General features: G+C 38.3%; 1 protein-coding gene across 1 annotated transcript in view; it reads right to left on the bottom strand.

The window, feature by feature from the left end:
- Positions 1–24402, bottom strand: part of csmd1a (CUB and Sushi multiple domains 1a) — a 115231-nt gene that overhangs the window by 66879 nt on the left and 23950 nt on the right. Inside the window, exon 3 of the mRNA XM_088009948.1 lies at positions 2497–2609. Coding sequence (XP_087866074.1) covers positions 2497–2609 — 113 coding nt within the window. The remainder of the gene's footprint in view (positions 1–2496; positions 2610–24402) is intronic.

Genomic DNA, 24402 nt, shown 5'->3' with positions numbered 1-24402 from the left:
TCAACCAGCCAGAGTCAAGAGAATTTTCTTTGTTTTTGTGCAAGTTATCAAAATTTATTTCAAATCAGTACAGGGTCAGAGGAACACACGTTACCAGCAGGACTGAGAACTTGAAGAGAAATTTGGACCACAAATATAATTTTTTCCCCCCGTCTTTTTACTGTTAGCACAAAGTTTTTGTCAGGCAGGGGATGGGACACAAATTCTTTGTAAAGAGCAATGTCTTTGCTTTCAAATGTGTGATGTTTGCCAACAGTGGTGGTGTCAGTACTAGCAGAGCAGTGAACAGGAGCCGTTTTTGTGTTTGTGTTAGATGCCCAAATAATTGCTTGGGCTTGGAGTCTGTGTTTAGTTTAGTTAAGATATTCCTTTATTAATCCCGCAATGGGGAAATTTACATCGTTACAGCAGTATAAAAAGCAAAACCAATATGAAAAACTATATATACACAGTAAAATCAAGTGAATATAGAAATACTAAAAAACAGTATTATTCGAAATATAAATAAATAAACAATTTCCAGGTTTATTGCCTGTAGTAGAGAATGGTGAACTACTTAGAGCAGTGGGTATTGTACAGTCTGACGGCGGCTGGAAGGAAAGACCTGCATCATATTTGACAGTGAACTGATATCACATTTCCAATCTTGTAAAATAAGTGGACCAAGCAAATCACTACATCACACATGCACCCACACTTTTCACTTTGGACGAATGCACAAGAGTTCAAACTCCAGGTCAGTTGTTTCTTTATTTACCTGAAGCTGTAGGTGAATAAAGTAATTCTACAAAACCTAATAATGTACACATGCTTGGAATGAACACGCTATGCAGTTTTGCTACTTTCATAAATGAGAGATTATGTGCATGAATGAGATTATGTGCAAATCCTGTATGCAAACAGGCTTGTGGTTGTCTATCATACTTTATTGCTATGAAATGACCTGTAAAAGTAAACATCAATCATCTCAACAATGGACTCAAACTGAGTTTAAAGTGAACAACTTAACCCACACTGAGCATAAGGCCTGAAGCTGCAAGTTTGCAGTACATATGAATACTATGCAACACTGAGTAAATGTATCATGCTCACATCATGGAGGCTACACAAACATTTTTGTGTCACTAACTTGCTCATTGTTGACTATCCTGCACTGTTGCTGACTGAAAACTAAATTCAATCAAAGCACAGCAGCAGGTATTGATAGTGGCTTTCAGTCAAACAGCCTTTGCACTGATCAGCTAAAAGCAACATGATATCATCCTGGGGTTTCTCAGCTTCCAGCCAATATTAATTAACCACAATTTACAAAGACCTTATTGTGTTCCTTTGTGGCAAGACATAAATGAAATATTCCCTTTAGCTTTATGTCTTTGCCAAATGTTTCAGATAGAACATGTAGCATCAGTGCATAAATTGTGTCCTGTGCACAGTTAAAGGGAGACGGTTCTTATTTGCATATCACTTCTATTTTTCACAATCCAATTAACATTCACTGTAACTTAGAGGGCAGCACCACATGTCAGCACAGCAGAGCACTTATCTTTTCCCCTATGGCATAGGTCGTTCTAGTAGGGCTTGCCAGTGTCGTGAGGAAGGAGACAGGTAATTATGACTTTGTACAAATTCCTCCTGTTGCTGAATGCACTGACATTATCACAGGAGTAAAGAGCTCTATTATTTCACAAAATGCATTGTGTGGACAAATCGTTGACTTCGTGTATGATCAAAACTAAATAGTTTAAAATATATAACCATTGAGGTTAGCTCTCAGAAGTCTAGAAGTTTAGTTTAAAGAGATAACCACAATCCCCCTGTTGCTTTTGAAAGGAGTAAATTGCTCTTTTGCCATCTTGACTTTGACTATTTTTAGCCATAGATTATGGTCTGTGACCTCATCAGTCATTGCTACTGATGATTTATAAGTACAATATATCCATAACATTTCTTACTGCCTCCACAATGGGTCAGAAACTTGGAACAAATAACACCAGCCTTCCCAAAATTAAGTGTTTGATCATCAAAATAAAGATGCTCAACCAGGCCAAGCAGAATGTTAGATTTCTGAGACACATTTTATATAACCTAAAATATCTATAGTCCTTAAGGATCTAAAATATCCATAGTCCATAAGGATATATTTTTTTAAAGTAGCCAACACATTTCTGACAGATGCAGCATGTCAGTACAGGTCAACTAAATACCTGGAGTATCAGATAAGCAAGTAGAGGTACACAGTAAATTATTTCTCTTTCCTAATGCTTTTATCTTCTATGATAAAACATTTGAGTTTGTAAAGGAATTTCAAACGCCGAGTTAACAATTAGAATTCTGTAAATAATAATAGAACTCATTGGAAACTTGCACAGCGTTTTTCAAGATCCTATCAGTTCAATTCATTTGCTAAAAAATGTATTCTGCAACAACGATAAAAAAAAAAAAGAAAAGAAAAAAAAAACAACCTTCGGCATTCATGAAACATCTAACCAGTCTTACCTTCATAAACTGCTTTAAATCCCTGCCCGCTGACAGCATAATCAGATAGCAGCCACAAGGTGAGTCTGGAGCCTGTACTCACAATAGGTGAAGGCAGCTGGAACCCAGTTAACCTAAGGGGGGAAATATAAAAATAAGAAGAAAAAAAATTCAGTCCTGTGATCCAAACCATAATACAATCAATTGCAAAAGTACTAAAAAAAAGTCTCAAGTAAGCTTGCTTTGTATTTTTCACCTAAATGCAAACTTACCAATGCAACTGTAAAGAAAACTTGGTGAGCTTTGAAATCATCTATCCACTGTCAGAAAAACCTAAATAAAACATGACAACTTCGCATGTTTAGCATTTCTTTAGCAAATGGTGCAACTGTAGTTACTGCAAACATAAACCTGCAGTGGAGTCAGTGTGGGAAGAAACACAGAGACAGATACCAAAAAAATTTAAGACAGAGTAAATAGTCATTTTTACCGATGTGTCATATTTAGATGGGGTTTTTCCAGTGATCAACATTTTTTGAGGTGTTTAAAGACCTTTTTAATTCTCAATGAAACAAAAAAGATCTTATTAAGAAGCTAAACCGACTGATTTGATTGTGTCAATTTTCTAGTTCTATAACACATTTCAGCTCCAATCAAACAAGTAATTGGTACTTTGGTAAACTTTACTTATAATTTTAGGGGTTCTTAAAGTTTGGTAGTAGAGAAAAAAGGACATGTAAATTTCTTGTTTGATTAATTGAATACGTTTCAAATGTAATAAAAACTGACCATCCTGCCCTTTTAAAAATGGAACAAAACAGTTTCAGCACTAATTGGCAGCTAATAAAAACTGTGATCATCACACCTCTGAGATCCAATAACAACTACATTTAGGGATGGAAGAAGTGCTATTTTTAACTCTGTAATTCACATTGAGAACATGCAGCTGAAATTATCTATTAACTTTTGTGCTACCTTTGATTTGCAAGTCCCAAATGTTCTAAAGAAACATCAAATGAGCATTCTGTTCCAAGTACAGGCCAACGCAGCAAATGCAACCATACCACAAGTCAGTAAATATTATTATGCAAACTAGAACTTTGATGTTGAAACCAAGTCACTCAGATATATATCATACACAGACACTCCAGAATCAGACCACCAGATCAAAGCTAGTGACAATGTATATATTATTGTAGTCAAATTGAATACACCATATGTAAATAATAATAATAACTGTCATTTTCTTGCCTCCTTGACTGCATATATTTTCATCAATTTCATGGCCTAGTGAATGGTACCAAGCTGAATGAAGGTTTTATTGCCACTAAATTTTCAGGTTCCTGTGAGATCACCACCTTACATTTTCTTTATTACTTTTTTTATATTTAAGGATAAATTGTTTGATTAAAAACAGAAAAAAAATGTATATCCTTTAGTAATTGCTCAAATATTCTGGAAGTCAGTCATGCCATGAGTGACTTACTTTCTAGCATTCACGAAGGGAGCTATACGAAACATCAACAGTGTAGCGCGAGGCTGAGTAATTGCATTTGTAGGGCTTTGCTGGAATTTTTGATTCACTGTCATATTAACTGTCTTGTAACATTGCACATGTGTTTTATACATAGTGTATAAGAGCTGCAGCATCATGCACTGGGCACTTCCAACATGTTTAGCTTGTGGCAGCCAAACTGCGTAAGCTACAGTTCCAAATGCGTAGAAGGCAATGCCAGATTGTTGAGGGGTTTTTTTCCCCCCACATTGGCATTGCATCACTCTACTCTACTGAAAAGAAAACGTATATAAAATACAGTGATATTGATTTAAATAAGCACCACCAAACAATCTTACGACCTAATAAACTTGTCTGGTCATGTTTCATTCAGTCTGAAATCATTCACTTAACACAACTTACTGAACACCCAATGTCAACTTTTTAGACTAATTCCACTCTATAAAGAACAGAGTGTGAGAAAAATCTATTTTCCATGAGAAACACTTAAAAACTACTGCAAAATTTTGCGTATTTTTGCTGAAGTCGAATGTCTCAAAAGCCAAATAAATAATCCTCATCAAGAATCCCTTGTGAAAAAGGGATTTTATTTTACTTTATTTTGCATGATGGTTACATAAAATGTTTCAAATCAAGGAAAAGGACAAACCTCAAAGGCATATTTTGTTGAGAAACGGTGGTAAAAGAATTTGGATAGCTAAAGGTGTTGTCACTGGAAATCAGAGGTAATGTGTGATGGTATTAGGTTTGTCACTCTGCAGCCTCCAGACACCATGCATTATAGAATCAGTGAGTTTCTTTTAGTATATCTGTACTAAAAGTTTGCACACATTTTAGATATGCTTAAATACATGCATGTTTATGTACCTTTCCTGTTGTGTTTCAGTTTTGTTCACCTCCCCTAAATTAAGCTGGACTTGGTCATATCTAAAGAAAAAAAATACTGATAATGTAGCTCTTTCTCAGAAAACTTTCTTCCAAAAATTTTATCCTAGCCGTTATCGTATGAGTCCATGGACCTTTACTCTTAATCCATAGCCAGTGATCCGATAACTGGGAAACTAACTTGGATCTATCAAATTTTGTTGTCTCGACAGCTTTTTCTTGGATTTGTATTCAGTGCCCCTGAGTGAACACTTCCTAGAAACAACTTGGTTTGACCCTGCCACATCTTTCAAAGGATATTTGATGGCAACAATCTGGGAACATCAAATTGAAGTCTGCCACAGATCTCCAATTGCACTTAGGCTCGGACTTTGACAGGACCATTCACACCCATAAATGTGTTTATCTAAACCGTTCCGTTGTAGCCCTGGCAGTATGTTTAGTGCTTTTCTACTTCTGAGAGCTGAACCTCCACCTCAGTCTAAAGCATTCTGCTGCATATAACCAATTTTCTTTCAGGATTGCCCTGCATTAAGATCCATTTTCCCTATCAACTCTGAGCAGCTTCCCTGTGCCTACTTGTTTTTGCCAGTCTTCCATGAAGGTCAGATTTGCAGAGAGACCAGCTAATAGTTGTCCTGCCAAGATTCTGGCACCTGAGCTGTAGCTTCTCTGCATCTCCTGCAGAGAAAAAATGCAATTCTTTGTTGCTTCTGTGATAAAATTGCTTTGCTTGCAAAGTAATTTAAGGGGATGGGCATATGCTGGCATGCCTGCACTTCAATTTTCTGATAATTTACTGAAAACGGCTCACATTGTTCAGTGCTAGATTATTATTTCATAATAATTATAAAAAACACATCCGATTTTGTTTTACAGTACACCTGTATTTCTACAGATTAAATTACACCAAGGTGGAAAGTAATTTCTAATAAAGGCAAGTTCCTAAAACAATTTATTAAGATGGGTTTTTATTTAGGGATGCCAAGGGAGGGTGAATACAGATGCAAACCTTTTAGATTTTTAAGAACAAAACTGACATCCATTAATTTTTCATCCACTCACCCTAGTGCTATAAAACACCAATAAGATTCACTAAAGTTGTTCTAAATGTTGCATGTCAAAACGTGTTATTTCAGTGCAGTACATTTTAACTTAAAAATAATATATATTATCTGTCTACATGAACGCTTACTTTGAGAACTTGTATAATAAATATTCTAAAAAATAGGTTGGGATTGTGCATTAAGTTTTCAATTCAAATTAAAGCAGTTTAAGATCTTTTCAGTGACTGTATCAGTTATATCTATATCAGTCTAATAAAATTTGTTTTCTTTCATTATATTGTTGCTAATTACACAAAACCAGTCCATTATTCCAAATCTTATTGCATAGCATTTTCATAGCCACTTGATACCATTCATAACCAGTAAAACAGTATGTCATGAAAGCTTTTATATTCTTTAAAAGTGGCCCAATAAAATAAAGCTCGTCAGTTTAATTGTGATTTTCAAAAGGAAGACTTAAAAGAGCCACAAAAGTATCATCGCAAATTTTTTTTTAAAAGGTACTAGGATTAATCAGCATATCTTACATAATGAGGCAAAGTAATTATATAATTTTGGCAAAGAGCCTCTTTGTGTTAGGAACAACATTCTGCTGCAGCATTGCCATTTTTAGCAATCAAAACAATTTACCACCCACAGAGCGGCAGAGATCTGTCACAAACCCAGACAGACACAGGCGAATTGAAACGCAGGTGTCCTCCGCTCATTTGTTGCCCATCGCCACAAACTGATCGGCCTGTGCATGTGGATCGCCACGAAGAATCAAAATCCTTGTGTACATATTCTGACAGAGGACAATGTTGCTGGCCAAACTCAGCTAATTGTTTAAAAGTCACTTATTTTTTTCCCCATTTTTTTCCCCCATTTGCAATATAATAACCAAGAAACCAATATAATAACCAAGAAAGATTGCCACATGCTAAACGACAGGACACATGTTCATGCAAATAGCCCTTTTACTTGACCACAAATTGAGTTGGAAGGCAGCCATCTTGGTCCAGCAGCAGCAGCAACACTGCGGGAAAGTGGGGGATTAGATAGAGGGTGTAATGCAGAGCCCGAGGAGAAGGGGCGGTCAACAAACTGGGAGGGATTCTCGCAGCGTCCAAATCGCGATCGTCAAGCATGAGCCAGATACGGCGCTGAATCACATGCCAAGCACAGATAAAATTGGAGACACACAGACGCTGGTTTAATGTGTGAAGGCTGGGAAGATGACATTTTGCTATGCAATACGGGCAACGGCAATCTGTGAATTTGTGAAAATGAAAAGGGAAAAAAAAAAAAACCTGCCACGGGAGTCTGCTGCTGTTGTCGAGGGAAAGCTGCGAGAAAATGTTGATATTGCAACAGGCATGGTAAAGAATAGATTTCCTTCACAGGTGTCTCAAGTGAGGGCCAGATTGATGAAGAGAAGGGGGAAAAAGAGGCATATAATGTGTATTATAAAAACAAAAGGAACAATTATGTTCTCCAGAGGGAAGGATAAGCCTATGTGTTTATACGTTCAACCACAAAGGAATGTATGCACTATATGTATAGTTCTTAGCATTAAGGCATTCCTGCTGTGTGTGGAGAGAGCAGAGGTCCATTAAGAAGAGTTTTCACCTGACTGGCTTCAGAGTCATCTCAATGAAGAACCTCTGCTTCCAATTAGTCCAGCCTTACCCCATGGGGACGGGAGGAGGGGATGAACGGACCGGGAAGATGGAGTCAGACAGTAAATGTGTAGCCGTGAGAGAGGAGAGAAAAGGGTGGAGGTGGTGCCAACACCATCGGGTGAATACAGCGTCTCCAGAGTTGTCAAGGGATTTTTGTCTCTCTCAGTGAAAAATGCTGTCCTCACCAGGCCTGTCAGTTCATTTTTGACCATGTTTTGGTAGAACTGGAAGCAAGCAATGCTTGGCATTATTGATTAAACAGTCTTCCAGGAGATATTCAAAGTAGACTGTAACTCCTGATGAGGTGGCTTCTGAAGGCATTTCCTCATATTGGATTTAATTAGAACTATTTGATTCTAAAGACTTGAGTTTGTGTTGGTTTATTACATAAAATCCCAATAAAACAAAATTTTTTCCAACTTGACAAAATGTTAAAAATTTCCAGGTGTATGAATACATTTACAAGCTGGTGTTTTTGGAAACGTACAAACCTCACAGAAGAGAGTGACTAAGGTTTATTTACTCTGGAAAACCTCCCATACTTGCTTTTAGGGACTCGCCCAGCCACACAAAAGCAGTTTTACTTATTTAAACGTTTGTGTATGTTTTGTGCTCTCCGCTTGAAAATATGTGCATGCCGACAACAGCATAGACTAAATCAGGCCATTCATCCTTTAATCTTATTCACTCAATGTGTGGGTGTATGAGTGTGTGTAGAGTGTATTCTCAGGATAGAAGGTAAGCACAGTGCTGATGCAGCCGATTTTTTTTTCCCCCCTAAAGGAGGGGAGAGGAAGGATAAAAAAAATAGATACAGCAGCAAGATTTTGATGGCTGAGTCGAGGAGAGACATTAGCCAATAAATGATGGGTGGTTAGAGAGAAGGGAGGAAAGTGCATGGAGAAGAACGAGGGTATATTTTTTATTTGCGTGCGTGCGTGCGTGCGTGCGTGCGTGCGTGCGTGCGTGCGTGCGAGCTTATGTGTGGAATATCCTTCCCTTCCAGGACCCTGTGCACCTTGTCAGTGGTCAAGGCCAGAGGCTGATGTTCAGCTGTTCTCTGGAGCTCTAACTCTCCTCTGACTGCCTGTCACACAAACAGCAATGTTCTGAGCTAACCTCATGATGGCTAAAACGGTGCCTCTGCAACACACACACACACACACACACACACACACACACACACACACACACACACATAAAGCCCAACAAATTCTTAGTCTCCGCCCTTTCGTGCATGCTTTGAGATAAATTGCTGTTGTATCCAAATTTTAAAACTGTTGTCAAAATCTATGACTACGACTCATCCCTTTCTCCATCTAAGTAAAGAACAAAATGTGTATCCACGTAGAGGTTAACATGGTGCTTCACTCCCACACAGACACACACAATTAGATAACTCCAGGTAACAAGAAGAGTTTCACACACAATTACAAGTATATATATATTTTTTACCCCCATCAGCCCTCTCTTATTTTCCTGGCCTAAACGTAACGCTGCACGTCATTTTGCCCGGGGCAGGATCTGGCCTCGACAGAGTTGCCTACGGTGCCTTCAGTTTCATTTAAAACTCCTGGTGTTTAAAGCACTAATTATGCTGCTTAATGGCTTTGCAGAGGCAATAAAAAAACTGTTAATGGCAAAGACTGTGGTCGATGTAGACTTTTTGGCACCTGTTGATTTTAAGCATGTCATTTTAAATGGCTTAAGAAATAAATATAAACGAGCTAGCTCTTTAAAAAAAAAAAAAGAGGGTAAAATCCAAACCCCATCAACACTACAGGGGGTATATTTTTAAACTGGGGATTTTTTTTTTCTGTTTTTAAAAATTTAGGTGTTTATTTATCCTGTGCCGTGCCAGACAGTGGACACAGAACCAGAAGAAGACAATCCTAATCATGCAAAAGCCTGGTTTACACATTCTTGAACAAAAAATTAAATAGGAATTACATGAAAATGACTTTTTACTTATCTCATTTCATAATTTCTCTGTCATGCATTATTCCTTTTATTACAAAATGCAGCATAGCACCACATGATGGACCCTTTGCCGGGTTTTACTGCAGTGCTCTTTCACTTCAGCCCATCCCCAAAACCGCATTTCCACTGAGCTTTGTGCTCCTTTCATATACTTTCCCTGAAAAGTGAGAGACTGCTGAATAACTGAGTGCAAAGATCATCTTTTGCATGCAACATTCGGTATGCTCTGCCCACTCCTAATGGCTTCCACCCAATTTGAAGCTCTTTAGATCTTTTAAAAGGTGTGTTTTTTCCATAATCCACTCTGATCTTCCCAGTTGTCTCTAACAAGCTTTTTTTCTTTAGATCTTGTCCTGGAAGAGTATGAAAACTTCACAGCTGTGTCATGATCCACCTAAATAGAATTTTAAAATCTTTGATGGGTATTTTTTTTTTTTTTTTTATAGAAATATATTTTTGAAGATCACAGAGATGCATCACTTCTTCTGACTTTTAGAGAACCACTTTTTCAAAGACTGGTTCAGGTAACTTAACAGATTTTTTTTTTTTTTTTTGCTGGGCTCACTAGGTGTTTCCAATATGTCAGACAAGGTTTCAGATGAGCAGACTGCATCACTTGGGCATTTTGCTTATTCCCCACGTCACTTTCTTTCAGCCTGAATCGTTCTTAAAGTTTCCCCAATATCCTGCATATACCAGCATGCAACTTGGGCCAGTGATAACTAGGGTTGAAGACCCAGCACCACAACTCTTGGTAAGAAAATGGCCCACAAACTGTCTGCAAACCAGCTACACTACCATAACTCTTGCTTTACACTCGTTATTTCTGCCTCGCCTTCATTCCAAGATACATTTGACTACACAAGAACATTGTTTTGAAGCACCACAAAAAAAAAAAAACTAAAAAAAACAGGGTGATGTCTTAAACTTCACTTGGGGATGTATACTAGGATATTCAGCTACTCATCAACTGGCACCATTCCGGCTTGAACTGTACCGATTAAGTCCTACTTGATTCCTTTGATTTAATCCAAGAACCTCACTCCATTCTTGATAAATACAATTATCTTGCAATAACTGTTCTAGTTGATGACTGACAGTATCTAAAGAGATAAAGCTCCTTGAACAATGCCATGATTCCTAATCTGATCTCTCTCACATATTTCCATCTCAGCTTAGGGTTGATGACCAGGATCCAAAACTGAGACCTGCACATTTTGATTCAACAATGGAGACCATCTTGAAAGCACATATTCAATGTAACCTGTCTGTATACATGTATATTTTTCAGTGCCATCAGTGTCACCTTTCTGAAAAGTTCTCGGTTTGGTAAAGGTGGATCTCGATAGAAGCCACAACAGTTTGAAAAACAAAACAGCTTTCCCCCACATCCCTCAGCGCATCTATATTTAACACACCGCCGACATATTTTGACTCGGATAGCCCTTTTCCTTTGGTCTGTCTTGTGAAGAAAGTCAAGCCGCAATGAGCGGAGTCACATTCCAACATGACATCACAAGATATCAGCACCGCATGGACAACCTGTGAGGAGAGGAGAGCTTCTCAGATCTCTCCGACGCTAAACGTAGACGGTGAGTGAGTTCAAGCTGAAAGTCAAACCACAGCGAAGTCATTAAGAAACCAGCGCCTCTCTAGAAGGAGGGTGTGGGGAGACATGGAAGAAGATAGGCTGAAAGAGAGGGAAAAAAAAAAAAAGCCAGAGTGGAAGGCTAGCGTTCGAAGAAGATATGAGAAGAGAAGAAAACACATATTAGCACAGACTGGATGAGATTTTAAACAGATGAGGCACACTCGACAAAATCGGAGCAACTAAATAACAGCGTGTTTGGATGCTGGAAGTGAAAAACAAACTGCATGCGAGAACGGAAAAATAATGGAATCCGAGCTGCTGAGCACAAAAACAAAACCAATGCACTGATGAAAACTGGAGAGCAATTTATAGTGTCTAAACAATCACGGGATGCCTTGGGTTTTTGGTCTTTCAGAAGACAAGAGCAGCAGCTAAGGACCAATTAGTAATCATTTGCTTTGTGGAATGACAAAAGTAATCACCATCCACATTAAAAGATGAGTGTAAATAAATGGAAGGTTTATGGGATATTGTACCAATGCTTTACTGGAGATAGTCGGGCCGTCATCTTAGAGCGGATCTGTCTCTTAAATCTAATTCCACCCAGGATTTGCAGTAAGTGGAGCATAATGGCTTCCACACATTCTCATAGATGTAGTTCTTCTGCTGTGCCCAACAGTCAGCAAGTTAGCATGACTGGTTTATCTGTGAACCATCTAAAATCCATTAACAGCATATTAGATTGTGCCGATGTTATCTGCATCTCCCCAGCACTATGAATATCTCTGAAGCAACTCAGTATGCCTAGTACATGTGCAGAAAATGCATATGACTATCCATAAGTTTAGCATGGATGTCTGATTAAAAAAAAAAACATGTAAGTGCTCATGTTGAATTTTTAAGGCATATTGTCAAACATAAACCACACAGGACAAAAACGGAAGAAACTACAAGGTCTAAAAATAATGCTAATAGTATAGTGCAGTGCACCCTAAACTTGACTGCATGCAAAACTACATTGAAATGTTATTTACAAATTATGAGAAAAGGTTTCATAAATTAAAATCTGAAACATGTGGTCTGCTTTTGTAGTAATTACCCTGGAATCAAAACTGTCTGGAATAATTGTTAACAGTAATTATAGTTGAATATTTTTTGCTTATTCATCTTCTGAAATTAGCTCACACTCAGTCAAACTGAATCCAGTGGGAGTTTGTACCACAAATTTGGAACAAAGTTCCAGAAAACTGTAAAACAGCTGAAACACTGAGTGCCTTTAAATCTCAATTTAAAACCCACCTGTTTAGAGTTGCTTATGGCTAAATTAGGGTTAGAGTGCGGGTTTTAATGTCTTCAATGTTTTTATCTTTATTTTTTTAATCTACTTCCACCCCCTACCCCCAGGGAGGTGCAGGTACTGTCCCCCACTCTTAGAAGTGTAAAAGGGTGCAGGTGCAATCCCCCCTTCTTGAAAGTGTTGGGGGGGTGCGTGTGTTGTCCACCCCTGTTTGAAAAGGGGCGCGGGTTTTAATGTTTTTAACTTTATTTTTTATTTATTTATTAATTTTTTTTTGTTACTGTTTATTCAATGTAACATAACTGTTTCTGTTTTTAATGTTGTAAACCACTTTGAAAAGCCTTGCTGCTGAAATGTGCTATACAAAAAAAAATGTGATTGATTGATTGATTGATTGATTGATTGATTGATTGATTTGTGGACAAGTCTTGCCACAAATTCTCAGAGGTATTCCAACTCATGAATAGGCTTCACTGTAATGGCTTTTCATTGTACTGCAAGGACATCAACATCCCCATAGAGTGATGCATGGTACTACGTTATTATGCACCGGGGATATAGTTTAGGGTGAGGTGCAGCATCAGTTTTGTATGTGAACTAGTTTAGTCTTCGTCCGGTTTACTTTTAATAATGATTGTCTTTGTCACTCTTTTGTTATGGCCAAATTTGTCGAGCGCACAGCTCAAAGTTGTCCAAATGCTCCTTGGTCTTCATGATGGTGTTTGCTCACTAATGCCCTCTAACAAAGAACAAACTGTGAAGGCAAACAAACTCTTATCCTTCCCAGCGCTATTTATTCTGTGATAATATACACAGGTGGACTCTGTTTACACTTTTGAAAGAATCTTGTTGTCATGGACTTTATTTCAGTAAAAAAAAATAACTCAATACTTCTGCGTCTGTAATATACATTAATCTGTTTTTGTCTATCATATAAAACCCTTATAAAATATAGAAATGTATTGTGGTGATGAAAAAGAAACGTGAAAATGTTGACGTGATATGAATGCAAAGCACAGTGATTTTATTCCTTAAAATAGTCCACCCTTCAGTCCAACTTAAGAAAAGTTCAAAAACCAAACAGGAATTAAATTCTTTGTTTACTTGTCCCCCCTCTGTACAGACATAAGTCAATTATGCCCACAGCAAACAAATCAAAGCTGACAAATGGAACAAGGTGACGTCCGTACTCCCTCCCCTGTGTTTCCACTGCTCTGCACAAATCGCTTTGCAATAATCCTCAGGCAGAAAATAATTAGGGATAAAAAAAAAATTATTCAATGTTGTGCCCCTCTTATCCCCAGCAAAGTGACAACTCTAAGCAGTAGCTATGAGATATGCCGTTGTTTACTTCTTTGTGAAAACATATGCGTGCGTGTGCGCGTGTGTGTCTGTGTGTAAGTGAACAGAGCAATTATGACACAGAAGGCTGTGGAAAATGATCAAGGAGAGACTAAGGGCAGACATAAGAGATCACATTGACATCAAACAGGAGGCAAGATGAAAGAAATGCTGCATGACTGACAAATAAGCTAAAGGAGTGGATAGTATTTAATGCATGCTTCTTTTTAGGTGGTTGAAATAAGTAGTAATATTTTCAGTATTTAGATGTGTCCTTTTCTTTTTGAATCAACCGAGTAGCCATTTCGAACCGAGCTGAAATGGTTTTTGACACCAACATTACTACACAGAAAAAGCCTCATCACCGTTTGCACACTAAATGTAAGCCATATCCCATCTGATTAACTCCAAGTTACCTTTTTTTCTCTAAATAATCTTCCGTAACTTAAAAAGTCTACTATAGCTGTGATTAGAACATTTCCATGTAGGATGTACAAGATTCTGAATGTTTCCAAGGTGGTAATAGCAATTTTTTATACTGTGATTTGATGCAGTCTAAGAGGTGTTAACCTCCGTAAAATATGGAAGTAATATAATCAGGTTTGAGTCTATAAAACATTGGTATGGAATATTAATCAGAGTCATTGGATGACTCTACTACAGAGAGGCAGAAAACACCCAAGTATCAAATGCATCTTATTTTTAATGAAGTGTTATGCCAGTGCCAGACATATTTCCATTTTTAATGACAAATGCACAAAGACCAAAAATAGATCAAATCTAAATCTATCAGCATTTTACTCCTGTTCATGAGTGAAATGAAAACACAGACTAACATGAATAAAACTAGTAATTTCCTCAGAAATATGCACATTCCTAGCTACAATTTGCTTTTGTATTTTCTATGCGTACAGTTCTTTGCATGTGACTTGTTCCCACTCAATGTTTTTTCTGTTGTTGTTGTAAGAGTAGATCTATGCCCATGTTCAGAGGCTGATAGGAGAGATAAATGGTGAAGAGGTCACCAGTCCACCTGAACTCTCTAAAATCTGCAAACAATTGGTTCACTGTGCATTAATTCTGTCCTATCATGCAGTATTATCACACAGAAAATTCCAACCTCTTATTCATGTCCCTAGGCAGTCATTAGAAAGACCAGGAGATTCTCGGGCTTTAATTCTAAAAAAATATATACTGCTCAAAAAAATAAAGGGAACATTTCACTTTAATTTTGTGTGTGGCTCCAAATCCAGCCTCCATTGGTTAATAAATTTGATTTCCATTGATGATTTTTGTGTGATTTTGTTGTCAGCACATTCAACTTTGTACAGAACAAAGTATTCAATGAGAATATTTCATTCATTCAGATCTAGGATGTGTTATTTGAGTGTTCCCTTTATTTTTTTTGAGCAGTGTATATATATATATATATATATATATATATATATATATATATATATATATATATATATATATATATATGAAAAAGTCAGACTGTTTTATGCATGTGATAAACTGGGGCACACACAAAACAAAACAAATATACACATACAAAATGTGTTCAATAAAAATAATAATACACTAAGACATAAAAAACTACAGGAGAAACAGAGTACTGTGACAAAGTATTCTCCTTTCTACATACTGCTCCTGTTTTTGCTTGTTTGTCATCCTTTGGTTGTTTTAGAATATTATAAACACACACAAGTGGACAAGGATAACCTAATAAATACAAAATGCAGTTTTCCAATGATTACTTCATTTATTAAGGAAAGAACTGTCTAAACCAAGCTGCTCCTGCGAGAAAAATTGACTCCCTCACATACATAATAAATGGTTGTGCCACCTAAAAATGGCCATTAATTAATCTTTTGCGTCGCTGTGAAGGAATTTTGGAACGCTCTTCATTTTGGTTGTTTTGAGTCATTCAGAGGTGAACTTGCTAGCTTGCTTCTAGATCAATGTCTTGCTGAGTAACCCGAGTGTGCTAGAGGTTAATGTCACAAACTGATGGCCAGGAATTCTCCTTTACCAACATATGTCGACATCATGTCTTATTCTGAAAATACAGTGACTTTTATGCCAGATGTGAGCTGCATCATGTACTCCTTCCAAAATGTTCAACTTTGCAGCTGAAGGATTTTTGCTGATGCTCTTTAACTTCAGAGCATTTTTATGATGCATAACCATAGCAACCAGAGCACAACCAACATCGCTAAGACCTTCCTCCTGGCTCTGATTGGTTGTTTCTGACCAGGAGCGATGCATTTCTGAGGTGGAGAAGATCAACAGTGGCAGTATTAACAAATATGTAAAAAAAAAAAAAAAATTATAGAAGGTACTTACTGCAGCATTAATAAAGTATTTTGGAATTAAATTGAATTTAGTTTCTTAACTTGTCTTCTCTCAGCTCAAATTATCAAATATTTTATTGCATTGATAAATAAAGTAGTTACACAAAGCACTGTGAAGAGATAAAAAGACTTATCGTGGCAAGCATCAATTTTTTTCACGCGTTAGGCACACAAGGTTGAGAAAGTACTAGTGTGCATATGACATGACGGACATATCAGTAAATGGATGAAATAAACAAATCCCAAAATACAGTCTACACTTGGGCGACAGCAGAGTGCATGCTCTATGAAATGCTGCCAATTTGCCTCTTCGTGGAGAAAAGGCCAAATCCTTTATTCACAAGTTGATGCTTTTGCTTTTGCTCCATCTCTGACTAATCCTCCCTCCTGCCCTCTTCTTTATAGAGCAGCAGCAGGGCAATTTATATTGACGGAGTTAACATTCCCACAAAACAACATTTTATCCTACACAGAGCCAAAGGCAAATATTTGATATGGGAGTTGATAGTATTTAAAGAACAGAAAAAAGGTCTACATTTAATTTGCAAAATGACTTGTATTAAAATCTCCTACAACATTATCCTTCACAAGTCAGCTTTTTTGTGTGCAGATTCAACTCTATTATTATTATTTCTATGTCCTGTGTTAACCATGTACAGATGTGTGTACGAACACAAACATCTTTCACTTGTGTTGTAATAAAAATAATATACACCCCCTTTATGCTTAAAGATTAGAAATGAAATATAATGAACCGATCAATTACCCATCCTGAAGATCATAAGGTCTGGCATTTAATGTATTTTGTTTCATTTAACATTCATTTCAAGGAAGCAATTTGGACTGAAAGTCTATTTGAAGCAATAAGGTAAACCATGGCTCACAAATAAATTATTTGAGATGAGTGGAAAACCTAAATGTCTCCAGCATCAGCCAAATATGATGATGCTATATCCTGTCAGTTTTTCTGATGCGTTGTAATAAAAGCAAATATTTGCAGCCAGGTTTCTGAGTCTATCAGAAGTCTACTCAGACAAAAAGTGTAATATTCCTTAATAAATCTTCCAAAAGCATTAGTCGCAGTGTTAGTTGCTCATGAATGATTCAGTAAATAAGGAATGTGGGTGTCTGCACAAGTCATGATGGATTATTCCAACATAAATTATAAAATTTAAGCGACGGCTTATTATAAATACCTTATGAATATTTACATCATATACACTTGTTTCTCCATTGTTGTGCTCCTCTGTGTTTCCCACTGCAAAGGAATCCAACCAATAAAGCCCAAAACAAGATTGCGTGGGAGATCTAATTAGCCAGCAGAGCTAAAAGGGACACAGTGACCGATGGAGCTCCCTACCAATTCCATTGACTTCCTACCCATCACTCTTCTTTTACTCCGGTGGGAAGGATGATCAAAGAGCAGCAGAAGGAAGAAGATGGAGAGGGAAGAGAGAGTAGGAGGAGGAAGAGGGTGTTGGTCTTGCATGCAAATAGAAATATGCGTGCATGTGTATGCGTGTGTGAGTGTATACGTGTGTGTGTGCGTGCGCATGAGTATCCTGAATAACACCCTGGATCTGGAATTAGTAACAGTAGCACACAGATACTCATGCAGATTTCTGCTTTGGTTGCTCTCTGTCTGCAGGTCTTAATATTAATGCCTGTCTCCTAATTATGTGCCTTTCTGGTTTGAAGTCCTGAACAATGTGTTCTAATTAAGTCTTCAGCATCCCTTCACTGCACTGTATGTATATTCATCTCACTTATTACCATCATTAATGACAGAATCAATGACGGAATGTTTAGGACGGGAACGACACAGTTAACCTCTGATTTCCCAACAGCTAAATAAGCACAAGTGCAAATGGTCACGTGCAGTAAGTGTTTAATTACGAGCTAGAAAAATCCGTTTGGCACAGGGCAGCTATTGTGCGTGTGTGCTGGTGTGTGTGCTAAATATAATGTGTTGTATCCATGATCAGATTTGCAAGGTGTTTGGGTGAGTAATTAGACCGCCATGCTTCTGTGTCTCCCAGGGATGAAGAAGAGAAAGCAGAAAAAAACGAAAATGATGAAGTCAATGATCAACACACGACTGCAGAAAAACAAACATGCGTCCCTATGCACATCACAGATAACCCAAGCTGGAAGAAATCACCACAAGATTATCTGAAGATATGGAAACAAACTGTGCAAATCTGTCTCTAAATTTATAAGATTGCAGTATTGGTATTCATCCCCTGAATAAAAAGATTTCAGAACCAACAGCCAACACCTTAAGCATTTTGAAAGCCACATATTTTCCTTCAGCTGCTCAATCATTCACTGCATTTTATTTATCTGTCAAGTAATTCCTTAAAGCATAAAACAACATTCACGGTTGTAATATGGCAAACTTCAAGGTGTCTGAATACAAACTTTGCGAGGCACCGCATGTCGATCAGAAAAACAGCCTCCGGTGACCACCCTTTGTTAAACAGGACTATTGATGCTATTGATGGAGTCATTATGTAGCTTAGAATTAAATTGTACAAGTCGGAACGGTTACTTTAGGTTAAAGCTAAAAATCTACATAAAAGAAATTCTTCAAAAAATATGCCAGTGGACCTGTACAAAGTGAAACATATAATTACGTTCTTTTTTTTTCTTTTTTTTTTAGAGCTCAGAAAGGATCAAATTTGAACAGTGAGTTCTAAAGGCGGATAATTACATCTGTGTTTTAAATGGTTACATTTTCATCAGTAAAAGCCTAAATGGCTTAAGTGGCTACCCTCCAAAAATTGCTGTAATTGATCTAAGTGAACATGAACCCAAGCCGAGGGGGAGGGTTAAAATGGCTCATTTTATGGGGTGCACTGCTTGGTTTGATTTTGTCTTTTGACAGAAAAAAAAAAGTGCATTCTGAGTTGTGTATTGATAGGCCTTGAAATTGGAAAAAGTTGATAGCAATGCCACACAATGAGTAATACAAAGGGTGATGTGTATAAATTTACAGGCTTCTATTTGATTATTTCTCTAATCTGGGTTGCTGGGCCTAATAATTCTGCCTTACAGGTGAGTGGAGGTTATAAATCTGGGCATCGTTTTACTTTTTCTCCTGTGGGAAGATGATGAAAAACAAACTATCACTCTTCGTCCTGTTTTTAGCAGTCAGTCGTTAAATCTGGCATTGATAAGTGGCAGTCTTCCCATTAACAGCCCAGACTCAAAGGAGCCATAAATTCAAAATTGTGCGCCCTTGTGGGAGTGCGCGTTTGTGTGTGTCCGTGCATTAATGAATGTGCTTACACATGCTGCGGGATGTGCGAACGCATCTGTCTATACGTCCATCTGGATTGCCTGAATAATCATGAGCACCGCAAACTAATAAACCTACGCAACCTTCAGGTGATACGTCTCTGACACTGGAATCAAGGACCCCACCTCTTGATTTAGATGCATTTTCCTTACGCAGTCCTCTCGCAGCAGCACAATGAACAGACAAAGTGGGGGACGAATACGCAAACACACTTTCAATAAATAAGAGTCCTCACATGCTCCTATCACATTCCAGAGTTTACGTATTGAGAGATTGATGCCAGAGGCCTTCACAGCAGAAGAATTATTGCTACAGGCGAGTCTTCAAAAGGGAGGTGCCACTGCACGTCACCCATTTTCACCCTGACCCGCGAACTGTAGCTCTTTACAAGCATGACTCACCGACTAAGTCATTCACACACTCAGCATGAACTACAGATAGACTCTAGCTCTCCAAATGCCAGCAGAGATAAAAGATGAAGCAGTGGATGCTCCGTGCTAACAGTAACTACTATGGAGAACCCCCCCGGGAGATGACTAGCTTTAACTCAGATGTGATAAAATAATACTGTAGCGCTGATCTTAAGCCAAATGTAAGGGCCATAAAATATTAAACAACCATATATTTTTATGCGAGCAGCTGGAATAATGTGGGAAAAATGCTGTGCTGAGAGCAGAAAAATGTTTGAGTGTCTAAAAAAGCACAGAAGTAACACTTTTCCAGCCCAATGCCATGTATTTAGTCCTTAAAAGCGCGTGTGCAGTTGAGTGTCGGGTTCGTTTTATGTGAATCACAACAAACCTTGGTTTAGCCGAGAATCAAGCAGCTTCAAGTAATGGGCTGTTAACTGTAACCCTCCCTCCACATCACTTTTAGGTAGGAACCCACCGAGAAAACGCACTGCAATTGTGTCCCTGCACACACATTTGCACAAACACACAGAACACATAGAAATACATGTGTGCGGTGAAATTCCTTCCCTCGCAGCCCCATGGGCTAGCTGTTGTGTTAGCACCACTCCCACCACTATGCACTAGTGTTCCTTATTTAGGTCCAATCCTGCCTCCAGGCTGAAAATCTGTCCCCCTTCACGCCTGCGCCTCTCCCCAACTAACCCCACGTGTCTCAGACCACCGGGCTATCAGCCCCTCTGTTCCATCACTCCATCAGTGAGAAGAAGGCATGTGGAGAGGGACGACTTTGCACACCCCAGCAGCTTTTCTCCTGCACCGAGATGTACTTAGTGTACCCTGACTGGCAGCTACAAGGTGAAATGTGACACAAAAAGTGAGAAAAAAAAAATCTTGCTTTTTTTGACATGCTAAAAAACATGTACTCTCTCCCACAGTGGCAGCCAGTGAACTGGTTAAAGTTACGCTCCTAAAGTCAAGTTGAATTTCGCCTTAGCCATCACATGTCCTCTTTGACTACTGTCAATTTTACAAGCTCTGCTAAATACTTGGTCAGACATGTTACATGTCATTTTAATAGGGAAAGAAACTACTTGTGAGTTTGCATGCCTTTCCATACCCACAATGCATGTGGTCCATGTAATTTTTGCAAAGTCACCCATTATTTTTCTCAAATTACATTTTTGTCCACATTTAAAGCAACCTTTAGAAAATGGCAGAGTATGCAGGCTGGCAAGCCAACCCAATAATATTTTCCCATTGGAAAACTACACTACAATCATAAGGTAGAAAAAAATACAGGGTCATGCAACTGTAGCAACATGACCCCTTCCCACTCGCACAGCTATTGCTCTGCAAGTTATATGATGGCTGAAGGAGGCGAGTTTCCTGATTTTAAAAAGAACCCATGTTTTCACAATCTCCAGATAGTCCAGATTAGTCCCCAGAACAGAAGCAACTTTCTTTATCGGCTTGTTTAGCCTTTTTAAGTTCCTGGCTCTGATGCCGCTGTCCCATTAGATGATAGCAGAAGACAGTGTACCCTCCACAGATTTATCTCACTGCAAACAATGAAGGACCAAAACATCTTCAAGATGCCTGCTCTGTCCTTTCTTGTAGACAACTTTATTATTGCAACTCTGGTCTAGTTGCAACGACAGAAACACGGAAATAGTCTTTCTGTCATGGAGGAATACATTTCTCTTGCAAGCAACAATCATCTCCTTGAATTTGTTCACATTCAAGATGAGATGGTTGTTTCTACACCGTGCCACAAAGTGACCCACCAGCTCTCTATGCTCAGCGTCTTGAAGCGATTCTGCAAATGACAGGAGTGTGTTTTTTACTCAAAGTTAGAGATGCACAAAGTGAAAAGGGATGGCAAGAGAACAGCTCCATGTGGTGCTCCTGACTACCAGCTCAGGTGTATTACACAACACGGCTGAAATAATAATAAAGCCTAAGGAGGACCTCTAAATTGTTCTGTCACCTTCTCAGCCCTTTTGTGTGTGTGTGTGTGTGTGTATTGTATGATTTTATCCCACCCTGGGAAAGGAAATGTTTATATAAGTTAATAAAATTTGAAATGTCACTCCTTCCATAATGAGTGGATATAAGTTTTCACCCAGAACTGTATTCATCTAAGAAAGATTTTCCAAACAGAGTTTAGAAATAAATTTGATAGAGTTCTCCTCCCTAATTCTAGCCATCACATCAGGACAAATATTTCTATTTTCATTCTAATCTTTTTTCAAACTCCGTCTTCAAGCTTTGCAGACTCCTTTCCTTTTGGCTTTTGTTCTGCTGTGCTTCTGCGCCGCCGTGTGCAAAGCTGCCTCAAAAGGTCCCAAACCTGCCGGTGATGCACCGAATCACCACACCGTCTCTGGAGATAAATGCTGTCTTTAATTATCAGCGATCAAAGAGCCGAGCAGCAGCTTGCGCTGGCAATCTAGGATTCCCATCAACAAGTATTTTTCCCCTCGTCTATTCAGAGGAGCTGCCATCGTATTTTCTGTCTTCTTTCCAGACGTCGGTTTTGATCAACAGCGTAATGAAGTGCTGCACCATCAGACTGACTCACATATGCTTATCTAAAGTAGAGACTGTGACTCATAAAGCATCTGCACCCACAAACACACCCTGGGGTGTATACATGTAGAGAAACACACGTTTGGCTAATTTCTTCTAAGCAGTTATTATCCAGATAATATTTTCGTAGATTTTTTGGGGGGGACAGTAAAGAATGCATGAGTGGATTGGATAAAGAAGTCTACAGGAATGTGACTGCCATGAATCAAGTTTCACCATTTGAAGTAGGGTTAAAAAAAAAGTACACATTTTTGATGATTGCTCAAGATTAAAGAAAAATTTCCAAGCTCCACAACCTACCACATAGTACACATAAAAGGAATAAAAAAGGCATAAATTGGAAAATACTAAAAGAAGATGAGATACTGAAAAAAAACTGAACGTAAATGAAATGTGAAAAAGAAATTGAAAGAAGAGCAGCAAGAACGATGGAAGGAAAATTACTTCTGACAACTGAGAGATGAGAGGAAAAAGATGGATGAATTATCAGTTTTACATCTTTGTGTGTGCGCGTGTTTTTGGAGGTCGGTGAGGTTTCAGCTGGGATGTTTGTTAGTGAAAATATCCCTGCTAGTTCAGTCAGACTGCTGCCACCAAAAGAGAGAGACATCCTAGCAGATTTTCAGACTGTCAAAGCTCAAACAGAGATGAAGTTGGAAGTTTTTCTTTTTCACAGAAGGTCTCATTTAAAAAAGAAACTTGCCAAGGAAAGCTGGTAAAATCTAAAACCAATCTGTGATCCCTTTACTGTGTTTTTACGTCTATCTCCTTTTGGTCTATTTTTTTTCTCCTTTCTTCTATGAACCCCCTTTTCCTTCAGCTTTCAAGTCCACTCTTCATTTCTTCTTCTCCCTTTTATCCAAAGCGTAGAGAGTTTCCCTAAGTCCCGCTGGAGCATACTAAACAAGGCCCAGAGGTCCAAACAAGAAAACGGCTGAGGAGGACAAACCAGAAGCAATCCATAATGGATTTTCTTCCCACTTTCATTTCTTTTCTGTGGGGAGGTGCAGTCAAGGCATCACTGGCTCAAAATGAGAGACTCAGGATGTGGAAGGGGATGAGAAGAGGTGGCAGGGATACGAAGCAAGCAGAGACAGTAGAAGGTCAACAAGGAATCGGTGCAATGAATATCATTCCTTTTTGTCTCAAAAACGCCTGAGTTTCATAGAACAATGGATGGTATGCACATTTAAATTTCACACACATGCTTGTTTTGGCACATGCTCGGCTCTGTGTCCGAGTTTGCAACTTGATGAAGCTTATGTACATGAATCACACCACCGGCCAATCACAGACGAGTCTTCTCCATCCACTTAGAGCATTCCTTGCCAATACTGCATTTGCTTGGATAAATAACATCCGATCACAGCCAGCAAAATCAGATACTGCATCAAATGGCATACGATACCAAACAAAACTGTAGGACATAGCAAAAAAATATAAAAATATATACAACAACCACTTGATTCTGTACTCTAATATTTAGTTACAGATACATATACTTAAAGTTTTTCTGTCTTGTTTTTTTGCTTTTAAACGTTACCAGCAGTACATGCTAGTTTTAAGAATCACTGGGTGAAGACTTGATAAGGATTTAACCAATGTAGAAAATCTATATTATTTATTTTAACTGTATGGTTTTATTTTTGATTTTTTTTTAAGACTTATTGTTTGTGTTTAGGTATTGTCAACAATGTCTACCAATAACCCATAATTATCTAATATTTTTAAATTTCCAGTCAACTTTTAACACGGTGGACCACCAGTAGTGGTGGAGACCACATACCTTGTCATAGTATACGGCACTGGTGTCAAACTCCAGTCCTCGAGGGCCGCTGCCCTGCAACTTTTAGATGTGCCTCTGCTGCACCACACCTGAATAGAATCATTAGGTCATTAGCAGGACTTTGGTGAACTGATCTACACAAGGAG

This window comes from Poecilia mexicana, unplaced genomic scaffold (genome assembly GCF_051168715.1).
Source record: "Poecilia mexicana isolate PSO_F unplaced genomic scaffold, ASM5116871v1 scaffold_11, whole genome shotgun sequence".
Taxonomy (NCBI): Eukaryota; Metazoa; Chordata; class Actinopteri; order Cyprinodontiformes; family Poeciliidae; genus Poecilia; species Poecilia mexicana.
The sequence above is the reverse complement of the archived record's forward strand: the minus strand, read 5'-3'. Positions and strand labels throughout refer to the sequence as shown.